We start from the raw sequence: 19,738 nt of genomic DNA on the forward strand, positions 1-19,738 counted from the left end.
AGACCAGTCTCTGTTACTGTCCTTTGATACGTTGTGATGAATTATCACACAGTGACCTCTAGGAGACCTGTCTCTGTTACTGTCCTCTGATACGTGGTGACCAGTCTCTGTTACTCTCCTCTGATACGTGGTGACCAGTCTCTGTTACTCTCCTCTGATACGTTGTGACCAGTCTCTGTTACTGTCCTCTGATACGTTGTGACCAGTCTCTGTTACTGTCCTCTGATACGTTGTGACCAGTCTCTGTTACTGTCCTCTGATACGTTGTGACCAGTCTCTGTTACTGTCCTCTGATACGTTGTGACCAGTCTCTGTTACTGTCCTCTGATACGTTGTGACCAGTCTCTGTTACTGTCCTCTGATACGTTGTGACCAGTCTCTGTTACTCTCCTCTGATACGTTGTGACCAGTCTCTGTTACTGTCCTCTGATACGTTGTGACCAGTCTCTGTTACTGTCCTCTGATACGTTGTGACCAGTCTCTGTTACTGTCCTCTGATACGTTGTGACCAGTCTCTGTTACTGTCCTCTGATACGTTGTGACCAGTCTCTGTTACTGTCCTCTGATACGTTGTGACCAGTCTCTGTTACTGTCCTCTGATACGTTGTGACCAGTCTCTGTTACTGTCCTCTGATACGTTGTGACCAGTCTCTGTTACTCTCCTCTGATACGTTGTGACCAGTCTCTGTTACTGTCCTCTGATACGTTGTGACCCGTCTCTGTTACTGTCCTCTGATACGTTGTGACCAGTCTCTGTTACTGTCCTCTGATACGTTGTGACCCGTCTCTGTTACTGTCCTCTGATACGTTGTGACCAGTCTCTGTTACTGTCCTCTGATACGTTGTGACCCGTCTCTGTTACTGTCCTCTGATACGTTGTGACCAGTCTCTGTTACTGTCCTCTGATACGTTGTGACCCGTCTCTGTTACTGTCCTCTGATACGTTGTGACCAGTCTCTGTTACTGTCCTCTGATACGTTCTGACCCGTCTCTGTTACTGTCCTCTGATACGTTGTGACCAGTCTCTGTTACTGTCCTCTGATACGTTGTGACCAGTCTCTGTTACTCTCCTCTGATACGTTGTGACCAGTCTCTGTTACTGTCCTCTGATACGTTGTGACCAGTCTCTGTTACTCTCCTCTGATACGTTGTGACCAGTCTCTGTTACTGTCCTCTGATACGTTGTGACCAGTCTCTGTTACTGTCCTCTGATACGTTCTGACCAGTCTCTGTTACTGTCCTCTGATACGTTGTGACCAGTCTCTGTTACTGTCCTCTGATACGTTGTGACCAGTCTCTGTTACTGTCCTCTGATACGTTGTGACCAGTCTCTGTTACTGTCCTCTGATACGTTGTGACCAGTCTCTGTTACTGTCCTCTGATACGTTGTGACCAGTCTCTGTTACTGTCCTCTGATACGTTGTGACCAGTCTCTGTTACTGTCCTCTGATACGTTGTGACCAGTCTCTGTTACTGTCCTCTGATACGTTGTGACCAGTCTCTGTTACTGTCCTCTGATACGTTGTGACCAGTCTCTGTTACTCTCCTCTGATACGTTGTGACCAGTCTCTGTTACTGTCCTCTGATACGTTGTGACCAGTCTCTGTTACTGTCCTCTGATACGTTCTGACCCGTCTCTGTTACTGTCCTCTGATACGTTGTGACCAGTCTCTGTTACTGTCCTCTGATACGTTCTGATGAATTATCACACAGTAACCTGTAGGAGACCAGTCTCTGTTACTGTCCTCTGATACGTTGTGACCAGTCTCTGTTACTGTCCTCTGATACGTTGTGACCCGTCTCTGTTACTGTCCTCTGATACGTTGTGACCAGTCTCTGTTACTGTCCTCTGATACGTTGTGACCAGTCTCTGTTACTGTCCTCTGATACGTTGTGACCAGTCTCTGTTACTGTCCTCTGATACGTTGTGACCAGTCTCTGTTACTGTCCTCTGATACGTTGTGACCAGTCTCTGTTACTCTCCTCTGATACGTTCTGACCCGTCTCTGTTACTGTCCTCTGATACGTTGTGACCAGTCTCTGTTACTGTCCTCTGATACGTTCTGACCAGTCTCTGTTACTGTTCTCTGATACATTGTGATGAATTATCACACAGTGACCTTTAGGTGACCAGTCTCTGTTACTGTCCTCTGATACGTTGTGACCAGTCTCTGTTACTGTCCTCTGATACGTTGTGACCAGTCTCTGTTACTGTCCTCTGATACGTGGTGACCAGTCTCTGTTACTGTCCTCTGATACATTGTGATTAATTATCACACAGTGACCACTAGGAGACCAGTCTCTGTTACTCTCCTCTGATACGTTGTGATGAATTATCACACAGTGTCTAGTCTACAAACAGGACAGTAATGGTCTGTCTAGTCTACAGACAGGACAGTAGTGGTCTGTCTAGTCAACAGACAGGACAGTAATGTTCTGTCTAGTCTACAGACAGGACAGTAGTGGTCTGTCTATTCTACAGACAGGACAGTAACGGTCTGTCTAGTCTACAGACAGGACAGTAGTGGTCTGTCTAGTCTACAGACAGGACAGTAATGGTCTGTCTAGTCTACAGACAGGACAGTAGTGGTCTGTCTAGTCTACAGACAGGACAGTAATGGTCTGTCTAGTCTACAGACAGGACAGTAGTGGTCTGTCTAGTCTACAAACAGGACAGTAGTGGTCTGTCTAGTCTACAGACAGGACAGTCATGGTCTGTCTAGTCTACAGACAGGACAGTAGTGGTCTGTCTAGTCTACAGACAGGACAGTCATGGTCTGTCTAGTCTACAGACAGGACAGTCATGGTCTGTCTAGTCTACAGACAGGACAGTAGTGGTCTGTCTAGTCTACAGACAGGACAGTAATGGTCTGTCTAGTCTACAGACAGGACAGTAGTGGTCTGTCTAGTCTACAGACAGGACAGTAGTGGTATGTCTAGTCTACAGACAGGACAGTCATGGTCTGTCTAGTCTACAGACAGGACAGTAGTGGTCTGTCTAGTCTACAGACAGGACAGTAGTGGTCTGTCTAGTCTACAGACAGGACAGTAGTGGTCTGTCTAGTCTACAGACAGGACATTAATGGTTTCTGGAGGGAGAGAAGAAGGACTCTAACCATGGTCTGAAAGGTCTAGTGTGTGTGTGTGTGTGTGTGTGTGTGTGTGCGGTGTGTGTGTGTGTGCGGTGTGTGTGTGTGTGCGGGTGTGTGTGTGCGGTTGCGGTGTGTGTAAGCAGTAGGACAGGAGGAATAGACAAACCCCTGCCTGAACGAAGCAACAGGATGTTGCAGAGAAAGAAAGATGCCTGCTGAGCGAGGAGGTAATCACCTAATCTACTGAGGAAGGGTCTGGCAGGGAGACAGCTCAGGAACACAGGAAGTACACCAATAACCATCCTGGTAAACATGTATAAGAAAGAACGAGCTAGATACACAGAGGATTGAAGTTAATATGAAAGGACATTTCCCCAAAACAACCTAAAACTTCTCTCTACGCATCCTGAATGCAGGGGCATATTGTACATGTCATTCTCTATGGATTTTACTAGGAAGAATCTAGTGACTAGTCTGACCTGGTAGTGACTAGTCCGACCTGGTAGTGACTAGTCTGACCTGGTAGTGACTAGGCTGACCTGGTAGTGACTAGTCTGACCTGGTAGTGACTAGCCTGACCTGGTAGTGACTAGTCTGACCTGGTAGTGACTAGTCTGACCTGGTAGTGACTAGTCTGACCTGGTAGTGACTAGCCTGACCTGGTAGTGAATAGTCTGACCTGGTAGTGACTAGTCTGACCTGGTAGTGACTAGTCTGACCTGGTAGTGACTAGCCTGACCTGGTAGTGACTAGTCTGACCTGGTAGTGACTAGTCTGACCTGGTAGTGACTAGTCTGACCTGGTAGTGACTAGTCTGACCTGGTAGTGACTAGCCTGACCTGGTAGTGACTAGTCTGACCTGGTAGTGACTAGTCTGACCTGGTAGTGACTAGGCTGACCTGGTAGTGACTAGTCTGACCTGGTAGTGACTAGTCTGACCTGGTAGTGACTAGCCTGACCTGGTAGTGACTAGTCTGACCTGGTAGTGACTAGTCTGACCTGGTTGTGACTAGTCTGACCTGGTAGTGACTAGTCTGACCTGGAAGTGACTAGTCTGACCTGGAAGTGACTAGTCTGACCTGGAAGTGACTAGTCTGACCTGGAAGTGACTAGTCTGACCTGGTAGTGAGTAGTCTGACCTGGTAGTGACTAGTCTGACCTGGTAGTGACTAGTCTGACCTGGTAGTGACTAGTCTGACCTGGTAGTGACTAGCCTGACCTGGTAGTGACTAGCCTGACCTGGTAGTGACTAGCCTGACCTGGTAGTGACTAGTCTGACCTGGTAGTGACTAGTCTGACCTGGTAGTGACTAGTCTGACCTGGTAGTGACTAGTCTGACCTGGTAGTGTCTAGTCTGACCTGGTAGTGTCTAGTCTGACCTGGTAGTGACTAGTCTGACCTGGTAGTGACTAGTCTGACCTGGTAGTGACTAGTCTGACCTGGTAGTGTCTAGTCTGACCTGGTAGTGTCTAGTCTGACCTGGTAATGACTAGTCTGACCTGGTAGTGACTAGTCTGACCTGGTAGTGACTAGTCTGACATGGTAGTGACTAGCCTGACCTGGTAGTGACTAGTCTGACCTGGTAGTGAGTTTCTATTGACTAGTCTGACCTGGTAGTGACTAGTCTGACCTGGTAGTGACTAGCCTGACCTGGTAGTGACTAGTCTGACCTGGTAGTGACTAGCCTGACCTGGTAGTGACTAGTCTGACCTGGAAGTGACTGAGTAATGTTATGCAGAGTAAGGGAGGGTATAGGGCTGGTCAGTAGTGTTATGCAGAGTAAGGGAGGGTATAGGACTGGGCTGGTCAGTAATGTTATGCAGAGTAAGGGAGGGTATAGGGCCTGGGCTGGTCAGTAATGTTATGCAGAGTAAGGGAGGGTATAGGGCTGGACTGGTCAGTAATGTTATGCAGAGTAAGGGAGGGTATAGGACTGGACTGGTCAGTAGTGTTATGCAGAGTAAGGGAGGGTATAGGGCTGGACTGGTCAGTAATGTTATGCAGAGTAAGGGAGGGTATAGGGCTGGACTGGTCAGTAGTGTTATGCAGAGTAAGGGAGGGTATAGGGCTGGACTGGTCAGTAATGTTATGCAGAGTAAGGGAGGGTATAGGGCTGGACTGGTCAGTAGTGTTATGCAGAGTAAGGGAGGTTATAGGGCTGGACTGGTCAGTAATGTTATGCAGAGTAAGGGAGGGTATAGGACTGGACTGGTCAGTAATGTTATGCAGAGTAAGGGAGGGTATAGGGCCTGGGCTGGTCAGTAATGTTATGCAGAGTAAGGGAGGGTATAGGGCTGGACTGGTCAGTAGTGTTATGCAGAGTAAGGGAGGGTATAGGGCTGGACTGGTCAGTAATGTTATGCAGAGTAAGGGAGGGTATAGGGCTGGGCTGGTCAGTAGTGTTATGCAGAGTAAGGGAGGGTATAGGACTGGACTGGTCAGTAGTGTTATGCAGAGTAAGGGAGGGTATAGGGCTGGACTGGTCAGTAATGTTATGCAGAGTAAGGGAGGGTATAGGGCTGGTCAGTAATGTTATGCAGAGTAAGGGAGGGTATAGGGCTGGGCTGGTCAGTAGTGTTATGCAGAGTAAGGGAGGGTATAGGGCTGGTCAGTAGTGTTATGCAGAGTAAGGGAGGGTATAGGGCTGGACTGGTCAGTAATGTTATGCAGAGTGAGGGAGGGTATAGGGCAGGTCAGTAATGTTATACAGAGTAAGGGAGGGTATAGGGCTGGACTGGTCAGTAATGTTATGCAGAGTAAGGGAGGGTATAGGGCAGGTCAGTAATGTTATACAGAGTAAGGGAGGGTATAGGGCTGGACTGGTCAGTAATGTTATACAGAGTAAGGGAGGGTATAGGGCTGGGCTGGTCAGTAATGTTATGCAGAGTAAGGGAGGGTATAGGGCTGGTCAGTAATGTTATGCAGAGTAAGGGAGGGTATAGGGCTGGGCTGGTCAGTAATGTTATGCAGAGTAAGGGAGGGTATAGGGCTGGACTGGTCAGTAATGTTATGCAGAGTAAGGGAGGGTATAGGGCTGGACTGGTCAGTAATGTTATGCAGAGTAAGGGAGGGTATAGGGCTGGTCAGTAATGTCATGCAGAGTAAGGGAGGGTATAGGGCTGGGCTGGTCAGTAATGTTATGCAGAGTAAGGGAGGGTATAGGGCTGGACTGGTCAGTAATGTTATGCAGAGTAAGGGAGGGTATAGGGCTGGACTGGTCAGTAATGTTATGCAGAGTAAGGGAGGGTATAGGGCTGGTCAGTAATGTCATGCAGAGTAAGGGAGGGTATAGGGCTGGGCTGGTCAGTAATGTTATGCAGAGTAAGGGAGGGTATAGGGCCTGGGCTGGTCAGTAATGTTATGCAGAGTAAGGGAGGGTATAGGGCCTGGCAGCGAGCAGCAGTCAGTAATGTTATGCAGAGTGAGGGAGGGTATATGGCCTGGCAGCGAGCAGCAGTCAGTAATGTTATGCAGAGTAAGGGAGGGTATAGGGCCTGGCAGCGAGCAGCAGTCAGTAATGTTATGCAGAGTAAGGGAGGGTATATGGCCTGGCAGCGAGCAGCAGTCAGTAATGTTATGCAGAGTAAGGGAGGGTATAGGGCCTGGCAGCGAGCAGCAGTCAGTACTTCTAACTGAGGAGGTGAACACTCACTAAGAGACAGCCGAGGCCCCATGGGAGCTGATCCCTTGAATCCTGTTGAGTCTGGAAATCTAGTTTGTTCACCATTATGTCCTATTTCACAATCCTCCTGCAGCACACACACACACACACACACACACACACACACACACACACGCTCACACACACACGCTCACACACACACTCTTGATAGGCGCTATGTCAAGCACTGTCTTTTCTGTTGATTTGGTCCAGAGCAGAGTAGGACGGGGAGTGAGAGAGTCCCCCTTTGTCTTCTGTTGTCTCCTCCCCCATTCCTTTATCAGCTGGACTAGTATAGTAACACAGCTCTCCCTACAGCTTCCTTCTTCCTGGTTCCTTTATCAGCTGGACTAGTATAGTAACACAGCTCTCCCTACAGCTTCCTTCTTTCTGTTTCCTTTATCAGCTGGACTAGTATAGTAACACAACTCTCCCTACAGCTTCCTTCTTCCTGGTTCCTTTATCAGCTGGACTAGTATAGTAACACAGCTCTCCCTACAGCTTCCTTCTTCCTGGTTCCTTTATCAGCTGGACTAGTATAGTAACACAGCTCTCCCTACAGCTTCCTTCTTCCTGGTTCCTTTATCAGCTGGACTAGTATAGTAACACAGCTCTCCCTACAGCTTCCTTCTTCCTGGTTCCTTTATCAGCTGGACTAGTATAGTAACACAGCTCTCCCTACAGCTTCCTTCTTCCTGGTTCCTTTATCAGCTGGACTAGTATAGTAACACAGCTCTCCCTACAGCTTCCTTCTTCCTGGTTCCTTTATCAGCTGGACTAGTATAGTAACACAGCTCTCCCTACAGCTTCCTTCTTCCTGGTTCCTTTATCAGCTGGACTAGTATAGTAACACAGCTCTCCCTACAGCTTCCTTCTTCCTGGTTCCTTTATCAGCTGGACTAGTATAGTAACACAGCTCTCCCTACAGCTTCCTTCTTCCTGGTTCCTTTATCAGCTGGACTAGTATAGTAACACAGCTCTCCCTACAGCTTCCTTCTTCCTGGTTCCTTTATCAGCTGGACTAGTATAGTAACACAGCTCTCCCTACAGCTTCCTTCTTCCTGGTTCCTTTATCAGCTAGACTAGTATAGTAACACAGCTCTCCCTACAGCTTCCTTCTTCCTGGTTCCTTTATCAGCTGGACTAGTATAGTAACACAGCTCTCCCTACAGCTTCCTTCTTCCTGGTTCCTTTATCAGCTGGACTAGTATAGTAACACAGCTCTCCCTACAGCTTCCTTCTTCCTGGTTCCTTTATCAGCTGGACTAGTATAGTAACACAGCTCTCCCTACAGCTTCCTTCTTCCTGGTTCCTTTATCAGCTGGACTAGTATAGTAACACAGCTCTCCCTACAGCTTCCTTTTTCCTGGTTCCTTTATCAGCTGGACTAGTATAGTAACACAGCTCTCCCTACAGCTTCCTTCTTCCTGGTTCCTTTATCAGCTGGACTAGTATAGTAACACAGCTCTCCCTACAGCTTCCTTCTTCCTGGTTCCTTTATCAGCTGGACTAGTATAGTAACACAGCTCTCCCTACATCTTCCTTCTTCCTGGTTCCTTTATCAGCTGGACTAGTATAGTAACACAGCTCTCCCTACAGCTTCCTTCTTCCTGGTTCCTTTATCAGCTGGACTAGTATAGTAACACAGCTCTCCCTACAGCTTCCTTCTTCCTGGTTCCTTTATCAGCTGGACTAGTATAGTAACACAACTCTCCCTACAGCTTCCTTCTTCCTGGTTCCTTTATCAGCTGGACTAGTATAGTAACACAGCTCTCCCTACAGCTTCCTTCTTCCTGGTTCCTTTATCAGCTGGACTAGTATAGTAACACAGCTCTCCCTACAGCTTCCTTCTTCCTGGTTCCTTTATCAGCTGGACTAGTATAGTAACACAACTCTCCCTACAGCTTCCTTCTTCCTGGTTCCTTTATCAGCTGGACTAGTAACACAACTCTCCCTACAGCTTCCTTCTTCCTGGTTCCTTTATCAGCTGGACTAGTATAGTAACACAACTCTCTCTACAGCTTCCTTCTTCCTGGTTCCTTTATCAGCTGGACTAGTATAGTAACACAACTCTCCCTACAGCTTCCTTCTTCCTGGTTCCTTTATCAGCTGGACTAGTATAGTAACACAGCTCTCCATACAGCTTCCTTCTTCCTGGTTCCTTTATCAGCTGGACTAGTATAGTAACACAACTCTCCCTACAGCTTCCTTCTTCCTGGTTCCTTTATCAGCTGGACTAGTATAGTAACCCTGCTCTCCCTACAGCTTCCTTCTTCCTGGTTCCTTTATCAGCTGGACTAGTATAGTAACACAGCTCTCCCTACAGCTTCCTTCTTCCTGGTTCCTTTATCAGCTGGACTAGTATAGTAACACAGCTCTCCCTACAGCTTCCTTCTTCCTGGTTCCTTTATCAGCTGGACTAGTATAGTAACACAACTCTCCCTACAGCTTCCTTCTTCCTGGTTCCTTTATCAGCTGGACTAGTATAGTAACACAGCTCTCCCTACAGCTTCCTTCTTCCTGGTTCCTTTATCAGCTGGACTAGTATAGTAACACAACTCTCCCTACAGCTTCCTTCTTCCTGGTTCCTTTATCAGCTGGACTAGTATAGTAACACAACTCTCCCTACAGCTTCCTTCTTCCTGGTTCCTTTATCAGCTGGACTAGTATAGTAACACAGCTCTCCATACAGCTTCCTTCTTCCTGGTTCCTTTATCAGCTGGACTAGTATAGTAACACAACTCTCCCTACAGCTTCCTTCTTCCTGGTTCCTTTATCAGCTGGACTAGTATAGTAACCCTGCTCTCCCTGCAGCTTCCTTCTTCCTGGTTCCTTTATCAGCTAGACTAGTATAGTAACAAGCTAAGACCTCTACAAGCTAAGACCTCTACAAGCTAAGACCTCTACAAGCTAAGACCTCTACAAGCTAAGACCTACACAAGCTAAGACCTCTACAAGCTAAGACCTCTACAAGCTAAGACCTACACAAGCTAAGACCTACACAAGCTAAGACCTGTTTCTGTGGTAGTTGGATTATATCTAGAAACACATCTAAAACCAGGTGTTTCTGTCAGTGGTAGCTGGATTATATCTAGAAACACATCTAAAACCAGGTGTTCCTGTCAGTGGTAGCTGGATTATATCTAAAACCAGGTGTTCCAGTCAGTGGTAGCTGGATTATATCTAGAAACACATCTAAGACCAGGTGTTCCTGTCAGTGGTAGCTGGATTATATCTAGAAACACATCTAAAACCAGGTGTTCCAGTCAGTGGTAGCTGGATTATATCTAGAAACACATCTAAAACCAGGTGTTCCAGTCAGTGGTAGCTGGATTATATCTAGAAACACATCTAAAACCAGGTGTTCCAGTCAGTGGTAGCTGGATTATATCTAGAAACACATCTAAGACCAGGTGTTCCTGTCAGTGGTAGCTGGATTATATCTAGAAACACATCTAAAACCAGGTGTTCCAGTCAGTGGTAGCTGGATTATATCTAGAAACACATCTAAAACCAGGTGTTCCTGTCAGTGGTAGCTGGATTATATCTAGAAACACATCTAAAACCAGGTGTTCCAGTCAGTGGTAGCTGGATTATATCTAGAAACACATCTAAAACCTAACCAGGTGTTCCTGTCAGTGGTAGCTGGATTATATCTAGAACCACATCTAAAACCAGATGTTTCTGTCAGTGCTAGTTGGATTATATCTAGAAACACATCTAAGACCAGGTGTTCCAGTCAGTGGTAGCTGGATTATATCTAGAAACACATCTAAAACCAGGTGTTCCAGTCAGTGGTAACTGGATTATATCTAGAAACACATCTAAAACCTAACCAGGAGTTCCTGTCAGTGGTAGCTGGATTATATCTAGAAACACATCTAAAACCAGGTGTTCCTGTCAGTGGTAGCTGGATTATATCTAGAAACACATCTAAGACCAGGTGTTCCAGTCAGTGGTAGCTGGATTATATCTAGAAACTCATCTAAAACCTAACCAGGAGTTCCTGTCAGTGGTAGCTGGATTATATCTAGAAACACATCTAAAACCAGGTGTTCCTGTCAGTGGTAGCTGGATTATATCTAGAAACACATCTAAAACCAGGTGTTCCTGTCAGTGGTAGTTGGATTATATCTAGAAACACATCTAAAACCTAACCAGGAGTTCCTGTCAGTGGTAGCTGGATTATATCTAGAAACACATCTAAAACCAGGTGTTCCAGTCAGTGGTAGCTGGATTATATCTAAAACCAGGTGTTCCAGTCAGTGGTAGCTGGATTATATCTAGAACCACATCTAAAACCAGGTGTTCCAGTCAGTGGTAGCTGGATTATATCTAGAAACACATCTAAAACCAGGTGTTCCTGTCAGTGGTAGCTGGATTATATCTAGAAACACATCTAAGACCAGGTGTTCCAGTCAGTGGTAGCTGGATTATATCTAGAAACACATCTAAAACCAGGTGTTCCTGTCAGTGGTAGCTGGATTATATCTAGAAACACATCTAAGACCAGGTGTTCCTGTCAGTGTTAGCTGGATTATATCTAGAAACACATCTAAATCCAGGTGTTCCAGTCAGTGGTAGCTGGATTATATCTAGAAACACATCTAAAACCAGGTGTTCCAGTCAGTGGTAGCTGGATTATATCTAGAAACACATCTAAAACCAGGTGTTCCAGTCAGTGGTAGCTGGATTATATCTAGAAACACATCTAAAACCTAACCAGGTGTTCCTGTCAGTGGTAGCTGGATTATATCTAGAACCACATCTAAAACCAGATGTTTCTGTCAGTGCTAGTTGGATTATATCTAGAAACACATCTAAGACCAGGTGTTTCTGTCAGTGGTAGCTGGATTATATCTAGAAACACATCTAAAACCAGGTGTTCCTGTCAGTGGTAGCTGGATTATATCTAAAACCAGGTGTTCCAGTCAGTGGTAGCTGGATTATATCTAGAAACACATCTAAGACCAGGTGTTCCTGTCAGTGGTAGCTGGATTATATCTAGAAACACATCTAAAACCAGGTGTTCCAGTCAGTGGTAGCTGGATTATATCTAGAAACACATCTAAAACCAGGTGTTCCAGTCAGTGGTAGCTGGATTATATCTAGAAACACATCTAAAACCAGGTGTTCCAGTCAGTGGTAGCTGGATTATATCTAGAAACACATCTAAGACCAGGTGTTCCTGTCAGTGGTAGCTGGATTATATCTAGAAACACATCTAAAACCAGGTGTTCCAGTCAGTGGTAGCTGGATTATATCTAGAAACACATCTAAAACCAGGTGTTCCTGTCAGTGGTAGCTGGATTATATCTAGAAACACATCTAAAACCAGGTGTTCCAGTCAGTGGTAGCTGGATTATATCTAGAAACACATCTAAAACCTAACCAGGTGTTCCTGTCAGTGGTAGCTGGATTATATCTAGAACCACATCTAAAACCAGATGTTTCTGTCAGTGCTAGTTGGATTATATCTAGAAACACATCTAAGACCAGGTGTTCCAGTCAGTGGTAGCTGGATTATATCTAGAAACACATCTAAAACCAGGTGTTCCAGTCAGTGGTAACTGGATTATATCTAGAAACACATCTAAAACCTAACCAGGAGTTCCTGTCAGTGGTAGCTGGATTATATCTAGAAACACATCTAAAACCAGGTGTTCCTGTCAGTGGTAGCTGGATTATATCTAGAAACACATCTAAGACCAGGTGTTCCAGTCAGTGGTAGCTGGATTATATCTAGAAACTCATCTAAAACCTAACCAGGAGTTCCTGTCAGTGGTAGCTGGATTATATCTAGAAACACATCTAAAACCAGGTGTTCCTGTCAGTGGTAGCTGGATTATATCTAGAAACACATCTAAAACCAGGTGTTCCTGTCAGTGGTAGTTGGATTATATCTAGAAACACATCTAAAACCTAACCAGGAGTTCCTGTCAGTGGTAGCTGGATTATATCTAGAAACACATCTAAAACCAGGTGTTCCAGTCAGTGGTAGCTGGATTATATCTAAAACCAGGTGTTCCAGTCAGTGGTAGCTGGATTATATCTAGAACCACATCTAAAACCAGGTGTTCCAGTCAGTGGTAGCTGGATTATATCTAGAAACACATCTAAAACCAGGTGTTCCTGTCAGTGGTAGCTGGATTATATCTAGAAACACATCTAAGACCAGGTGTTCCAGTCAGTGGTAGCTGGATTATATCTAGAAACACATCTAAAACCAGGTGTTCCTGTCAGTGGTAGCTGGATTATATCTAGAAACACATCTAAGACCAGGTGTTCCTGTCAGTGTTAGCTGGATTATATCTAGAAACACATCTAAAACCTAACCAGGTGTTCCTGTCAGTGGTAGCTGGATTATATCTAGAAACACATCTAAAACCAGGTGTTCCTGTCAGTGGTAGCTGGATTATATCTAGAAACACATCTAAAACCAGGTGTTCCAGTCAGTGGTAGCTGGATTATATCTAGAAACACATCTAAAACCAGGTGTTCCTGTCAGTGGTAGCTGGATTATATCTAGAAACACATCTAAAACCAGGTGTTTCAGTCAGTGGTAGTTGGATTATATCTAGAACCACATCTAAAACCTAACCAGGTGTTCCTGTCAGTGGTAGCTGGATTATATCTAGAAACACATCTAAGACCAGGTGTTCCTGTCAGTGGTAGCTGGATTATATCTAGAAACACATCTAAGACCAGGTGTTCCTGTCAGTGGTAGCTGGATTATATCTAGAAACACATCTAAAACCAGGTGTTCCTGTCAGTGGTAGCTGGATTATATCTAGAAACACATCTAAAACCAGGTGTTCCTGTCAGTGGTAGCTGGATTATATCTAGAAACACATCTAAAACCAGGTGTTCCAGTCAGTGGTAGCTGGATTATATCTAGAAACACATCTAAAACCAGGTGTTCCAATCAGTGGTAGCTGGATTATATCTAGAAACACATCTAAAACCAGGTGTTCCAGTCAGTGGTAGCTGGATTATATCTAGAAACACATCTAAAACCAGGTGTTCCAGTCAGTGGTAGTTGGATTATATCTAGAAACACATCTAAAACCAGGTGTTCCAGTCAGTGGTAGCTGGATTATATCTAGAAACACATCTAAAACCTAACCAGGTGTTCCTGTCAGTGGTAGCTGGATTATATCTAGAACCACATCTAAAACCAGATGTTTCTGTCAGTGCTAGTTGGATTATATCTAGAAACACATCTAAGACCAGGTGTTTCTGTCAGTGGTAGCTGGATTATATCTAGAAACACATCTAAAACCAGGTGTTCCTGTCAGTGGTAGCTGGATTATATCTAAAACCAGGTGTTCCAGTCAGTGGTAGCTGGATTATATCTAGAAACACATCTAAGACCAGGTGTTCCTGTCAGTGGTAGCTGGATTATATCTAGAAACACATCTAAAACCAGGTGTTCCAGTCAGTGGTAGCTGGATTATATCTAGAAACACATCTAAAACCAGGTGTTCCAGTCAGTGGTAGCTGGATTATATCTAGAAACACATCTAAAACCAGGTGTTCCAGTCAGTGGTAGCTGGATTATATCTAGAAACACATCTAAGACCAGGTGTTCCTGTCAGTGGTAGCTGGATTATATCTAGAAACACATCTAAAACCAGGTGTTCCAGTCAGTGGTAGCTGGATTATATCTAGAAACACATCTAAAACCAGGTGTTCCTGTCAGTGGTAGCTGGATTATATCTAGAAACACATCTAAAACCAGGTGTTCCAGTCAGTGGTAGCTGGATTATATCTAGAAACACATCTAAAACCTAACCAGGTGTTCCTGTCAGTGGTAGCTGGATTATATCTAGAACCACATCTAAAACCAGATGTTTCTGTCAGTGCTAGTTGGATTATATCTAGAAACACATCTAAGACCAGGTGTTCCAGTCAGTGGTAGCTGGATTATATCTAGAAACACATCTAAAACCAGGTGTTCCAGTCAGTGGTAACTGGATTATATCTAGAAACACATCTAAAACCTAACCAGGAGTTCCTGTCAGTGGTAGCTGGATTATATCTAGAAACACATCTAAAACCAGGTGTTCCTGTCAGTGGTAGCTGGATTATATCTAGAAACACATCTAAGACCAGGTGTTCCAGTCAGTGGTAGCTGGATTATATCTAGAAACTCATCTAAAACCTAACCAGGAGTTCCTGTCAGTGGTAGCTGGATTATATCTAGAAACACATCTAAAACCAGGTGTTCCTGTCAGTGGTAGCTGGATTATATCTAGAAACACATCTAAAACCAGGTGTTCCTGTCAGTGGTAGTTGGATTATATCTAGAAACACATCTAAAACCTAACCAGGAGTTCCTGTCAGTGGTAGCTGGATTATATCTAGAAACACATCTAAAACCAGGTGTTCCAGTCAGTGGTAGCTGGATTATATCTAAAACCAGGTGTTCCTGTCAGTGGTAGCTGGATTATATCTAGAAACACATCTAAAACCAGGTGTTCCAGTCAGTGGTAGCTGGATTATATCTAAAACCAGGTGTTTCAGTCAGTGGTAGTTGGATTATATCTAGAACCACATCTAAAACCTAACCAGGTGTTCCTGTCAGTGGTAGCTGGATTATATCTAGAAACACATCTAAGACCAGGTGTTCCTGTCAGTGGTAGCTGGATTATATCTAGAAACACATCTAAGACCAGGTGTTCCTGTCAGTGGTAGCTGGATTATATCTAGAAACACATCTAAAACCAGGTGTTCCTGTCAGTGGTAGCTGGATTATATCTAGAAACACATCTAAGACCAGGTGTTCCTGTCAGTGGTAGCTGGATTATATCTAGAAACACATCTAAAACCAGGTGTTCCAGTCAGTGGTAGCTGGATTATATCTAGAAACACATCTAAAACCAGGTGTTCCAATCAGTGGTAGCTGGATTATATCTAGAAACACATCTAAAACCAGGTGTTCCAGTCAGTGGTAGCTGGATTATATCTAGAAACACATCTAAAACCAGGTGTTCCAGTCAGTGGTAGTTGGATTATATCTAGAAACACATCTAAAACCAGGTGTTCCAGTCAGTGGTAGCTGGATTATATCTAGAAACACACCTTTGTGTTGGTTAGAGATTCAGACAAATAATGTACTGTTTTAAACCCCATGAAATGTCCTGTGTCTTTTAGAATCCAGAATTGACGTGCTCGACTCAATAGTTCCTCAGCGTATTTGGGTGCAGGGTTCAAAGGACACATCAACTGTTCTGTCTGTTGTTTTCAGATGGGTCTTTTCCTGTTGATGCTGCTGCTGATTCTAATGTCTTGTTCCGTCTCTCTGATCTCTTCCAGGTTGGAGGCAATAAGCACACCATGAGTGACCACACGCACGTGGGAAACCACCAACAGATCCACGTTCAACAGCTGTTTGAGGAGAACAGCAACAAACGGACAGTGTTGACCGCACAGCCCAATGGGTTGACCTCTGTGGGCCGGGCAGGGCCACCGCTGCCTGACCGACAGCAGCCCGACATCACCACTACCACGGCCCAGTGTCGGCAGGGCAGCTCAGCTTCCCTCAAGTCCACCGACAGCAAGCCTCAGCCGGCCACCCTGACCCCGGAGCAGGCCATGAAGCAGTTCATGCCCAAGCTGACGGCCTTCGAGCACCATGAGATCTTCAGCTACCCAGAGGTGTATTTCGCTGGCCCCAACGCCAAGAAGAGGCCGGGGGTGATCGGGGGGTCCAACAACGGAGGCTACGATGACGATCAGGGCTCCTACATCCAGGTGCCCCACGACCACGTCTCCTACCGCTACGAGGTTCTCAAGGTGATCGGCAAGGGCAGTTTCGGTCAGGTGGTGAAGGCCTACGACCACAAGGCCCACTGCCACGTGGCGCTGAAGATGGTGAGGAATGAGAAGAGGTTCCACCGCCAGGCGGCTGAGGAGATACGGATCCTGGAGCACCTGAGGAAGCAGGACAAAGACTCCAACATGAACGTGATCCACATGCTGGAGAACTTCACATTCCGTAACCACATCTGCATGACCTTTGAACTCCTCAGCATGAATCTCTACGAGCTCATCAAGAAGAACAAGTTCCAGGGCTTCAGCTTGCCGCTCGTCAGGAAGTTCGCCCACTCTATCCTGCAGTGTCTGGACTCGCTGCACAAGAACCGGATCATCCACTGTGACCTGAAGCCAGAGAACATTCTCCTGAAGCAGCAGGGACGCAGCGGGATCAAGGTGATCGACTTTGGCTCCAGCTGCTACGAGCACCAGCGGGTTTACACCTACATCCAGTCTCGTTTCTACAGAGCTCCCGAGGTCATCCTGGGGTCACGCTATGGGATGCCTATTGACATGTGGAGCCTGGGCTGTATCTTGGCAGAGTTGCTCACCGGGTACCCTCTGGTGCCGGGCGAAGACGAAGGAGATCAGCTGGCATGCGTCATCGAGCTGCTGGGCATGCCCTCGCAGAAACTTCTGGACTCTTCCAAGAGAGCCAAGAACTTTGTGAGCTCCAAGGGTTACCCCCGGTACTGCGCGGTGACGACCCTGCCGGACGGCTCGGTGGTGCTGAACGGGGGGCGCTCCCGCCGGGGCAAGCTGAGGGGACCGCCGGGGAGCAAGGAGTGGGTGACGGCCTTGAAGGGCTGCGATGACCCTCTGTTCCTGGACTTCATCAAGCAGTGTCTGGAGTGGGACCCTGCCGTGCGCATGACCCCCAGCCAGGCCCTCAGGCACCCCTGGCTCAGGAGGCGCTTGCCCAAACCTCCCACGGGGGACAAAACGGCGGTGAAGCGTATCACCGACGGGGGCTCTGGTGCTATCACGTCAATCTCCAAATTACCCCCCACCTCGGGCTCCACCTCCAAGATAAGGACTAACCTGGCACAAATGACGGACGCTAACGGGAACATCCAACAGAGGACAGTGTTGCCAAAACTAGTCAGTTGAAGGACCTGTAAACAGCGCTAGTTCGTCGTCTAATCTAGGATATCTCTTTCTTACTGGTTTTGGTTTGTTTTTTAAATGGAGAGATGATTGTGTTTCTATCTCTGAGAGCAAAAAACAACCGGGGAAGCCGAACAGTACTAGTCACAGTACTAGTCCCAGTACTAGTCATAGTACTAGTCACAGTACTAGTCACAGTACTCAACAGTGTGGTTTTTAGACAGAGGGGTTTATTCAGCGTTATTATTCACTGCATCATTGTTTAGCAGCTCTGTAGCAGCTTTTATCTAAATATAAACAAGACAACAACATGAAAGTGGTCATCATGAAGGGAACAATGCTTTTAGGTGTTTAGTCTCAGGACTGTGTGCTATGATGGGGCAGGTGGCTACCGTTCACACAATCTGGCCCAAGCAGAGATTAATAACCTGGGCATGATAGTGGAGAATAACAGAATGGATGGCTGGCCACGATAAACACATGTCGATAACTAACTCATATCAGACAGTCTGAAGATATTTAGGTTCTGCTTCTCTACCGTATCTCATTGATATTGTGACATTAAATAGCTGTGAGAAAGGTGTTTTTTTTAAAATAAGATAATAGTATGATGAGGGGAGAGGAGAGGAGGGGAGAGGAGAGAAGAAGGGAGGGGCGGGGCGGAGGGAGAGGAGAGGAGGGGGGAGGGGAGAGAAGAAGGGAGGGGGGGGGGCGGAGGGAGAGGAGAGGAGGGGGGAGATGAGAGGAAGGGAGGGGAGAGAAGAAGGGGGAGAGGAGGGAGAGGGTAGGGGGAGGAGAGGGGGGAGAGGAGAGGAATGGCATCTATGAAAATATGAGCTGTTGTAAGTTATAAGGTGCTATTCCTTGGTACAGCTGCTGTGAACTGTATATCCTCACAGCAAAACAATGGTGCTTTTTATTGGACAATGGATGTATAGAGGATTTTGGAGCAAAAATGTCTACTTTGTTTCGTTCTAGCAGATCATTGGATGATTAGAAACAACATGTGCTGAGGCAGAGTAGAGATGAGGTGAAGTGGCTTTGAATATTATAATGACCTCGTCAGAGAGGACTGTGTCTGTGTTGAAGGACTGTGTCTGTCTGTGTTGAAGGACTGTGGATATTATGATGTCCTCGTCAGAGAGGACTGTGTCTGTGTTGAAGGACTGTGTCTGTGTTGAAGGACTGTGTCTGTGTTGAAGGACTGTGGATATTATGATGTCCTCATCAGAGAGGACTGTGTCTGTGTTGAAGGACTGTGGATATTATGATGTCCTCATCAGAGAGGACTGTGTCTGTGTTGAAGGACTGTGTCTGTGTTGAAGGACTGTGTCTGTGTTGAAGGACTGATCTAGGGTCAGGCTGGGTAGGTAGGTAAGGGCTCCATATACTTGAATAGAAGGATGTTCTTCAGAGTCTGGGGTTGTCTCAGTAATACTCCGGGTTGTAGTGAAAGTCAGTTAGTGTTATAACACGTGGTTATAAAGCACTCTGATGAATCAGGACTTAAGGTTGACTCGTGTAGCTTTCTGAATTGCTTAGCTTCTACCATGTTGACTGTTGCAGCTGTAGAGTAGGAGTTTTATTTTCAGTTGATCGTTTCTTGAATATTTTCAGTCGTGAACCAATTACGTGTCTCTGGCCAGAGTGTAAATTCCTAAAACGCTTGTTCCCTTGCACAGCCAAAAAAAGTGTTCACATATCCCCCTTACTTTATGTGGAAAAACCTTTAAAACACAATCCTAAACCTAGTAATGAACATTTCCCCAAATGTGTTGGACCTAAAGTATTTGACAAAGGTTTTATTAGTTCACCATAATCAGACAGACTTCTTTAAAGCTTTGTCAAAGTTTTACTTATTTATTTCACATTAAAAAAAATATTGTCAAATAAAAAGAGGCAATCTGAACGATATTAAAGTGAACATAGGGCTGAATAGAACAGAATGTTGTGTTGTTGTCTGGTCGGTCGGTCGGTAACCACGGAGTGACTGATGACCTAATGCACAACAACACTATGGGATCCTATCAGACTGTCCCTGTGTGGATACTTGGAGGCT

The 19,738-nt window shown here is 45.8% G+C and overlaps 1 protein-coding gene across 1 annotated transcript in view; it reads left to right on the plus strand.

Annotated features, from left to right (window-relative positions):
- Positions 1-18,258, plus strand: part of dyrk2 (dual-specificity tyrosine-(Y)-phosphorylation regulated kinase 2) — a 28,577-nt gene extending 10,319 nt beyond the window's left edge. The window contains exon 3 of the mRNA XM_071331708.1: positions 16,072-18,258. Within this exon, the coding sequence (XP_071187809.1) occupies positions 16,072-17,682 (1,611 nt within the window). The 3' untranslated portion in view covers positions 17,683-18,258. The remainder of the gene's footprint in view (positions 1-16,071) is intronic.
- Positions 18,259-19,738: the final 1,480 nt, after the last annotated feature.

The sequence above is a fragment of the Salvelinus alpinus genome, chromosome 11 (assembly GCF_045679555.1).
Source record: "Salvelinus alpinus chromosome 11, SLU_Salpinus.1, whole genome shotgun sequence".
Classification (NCBI taxonomy): Eukaryota; Metazoa; Chordata; class Actinopteri; order Salmoniformes; family Salmonidae; genus Salvelinus; species Salvelinus alpinus.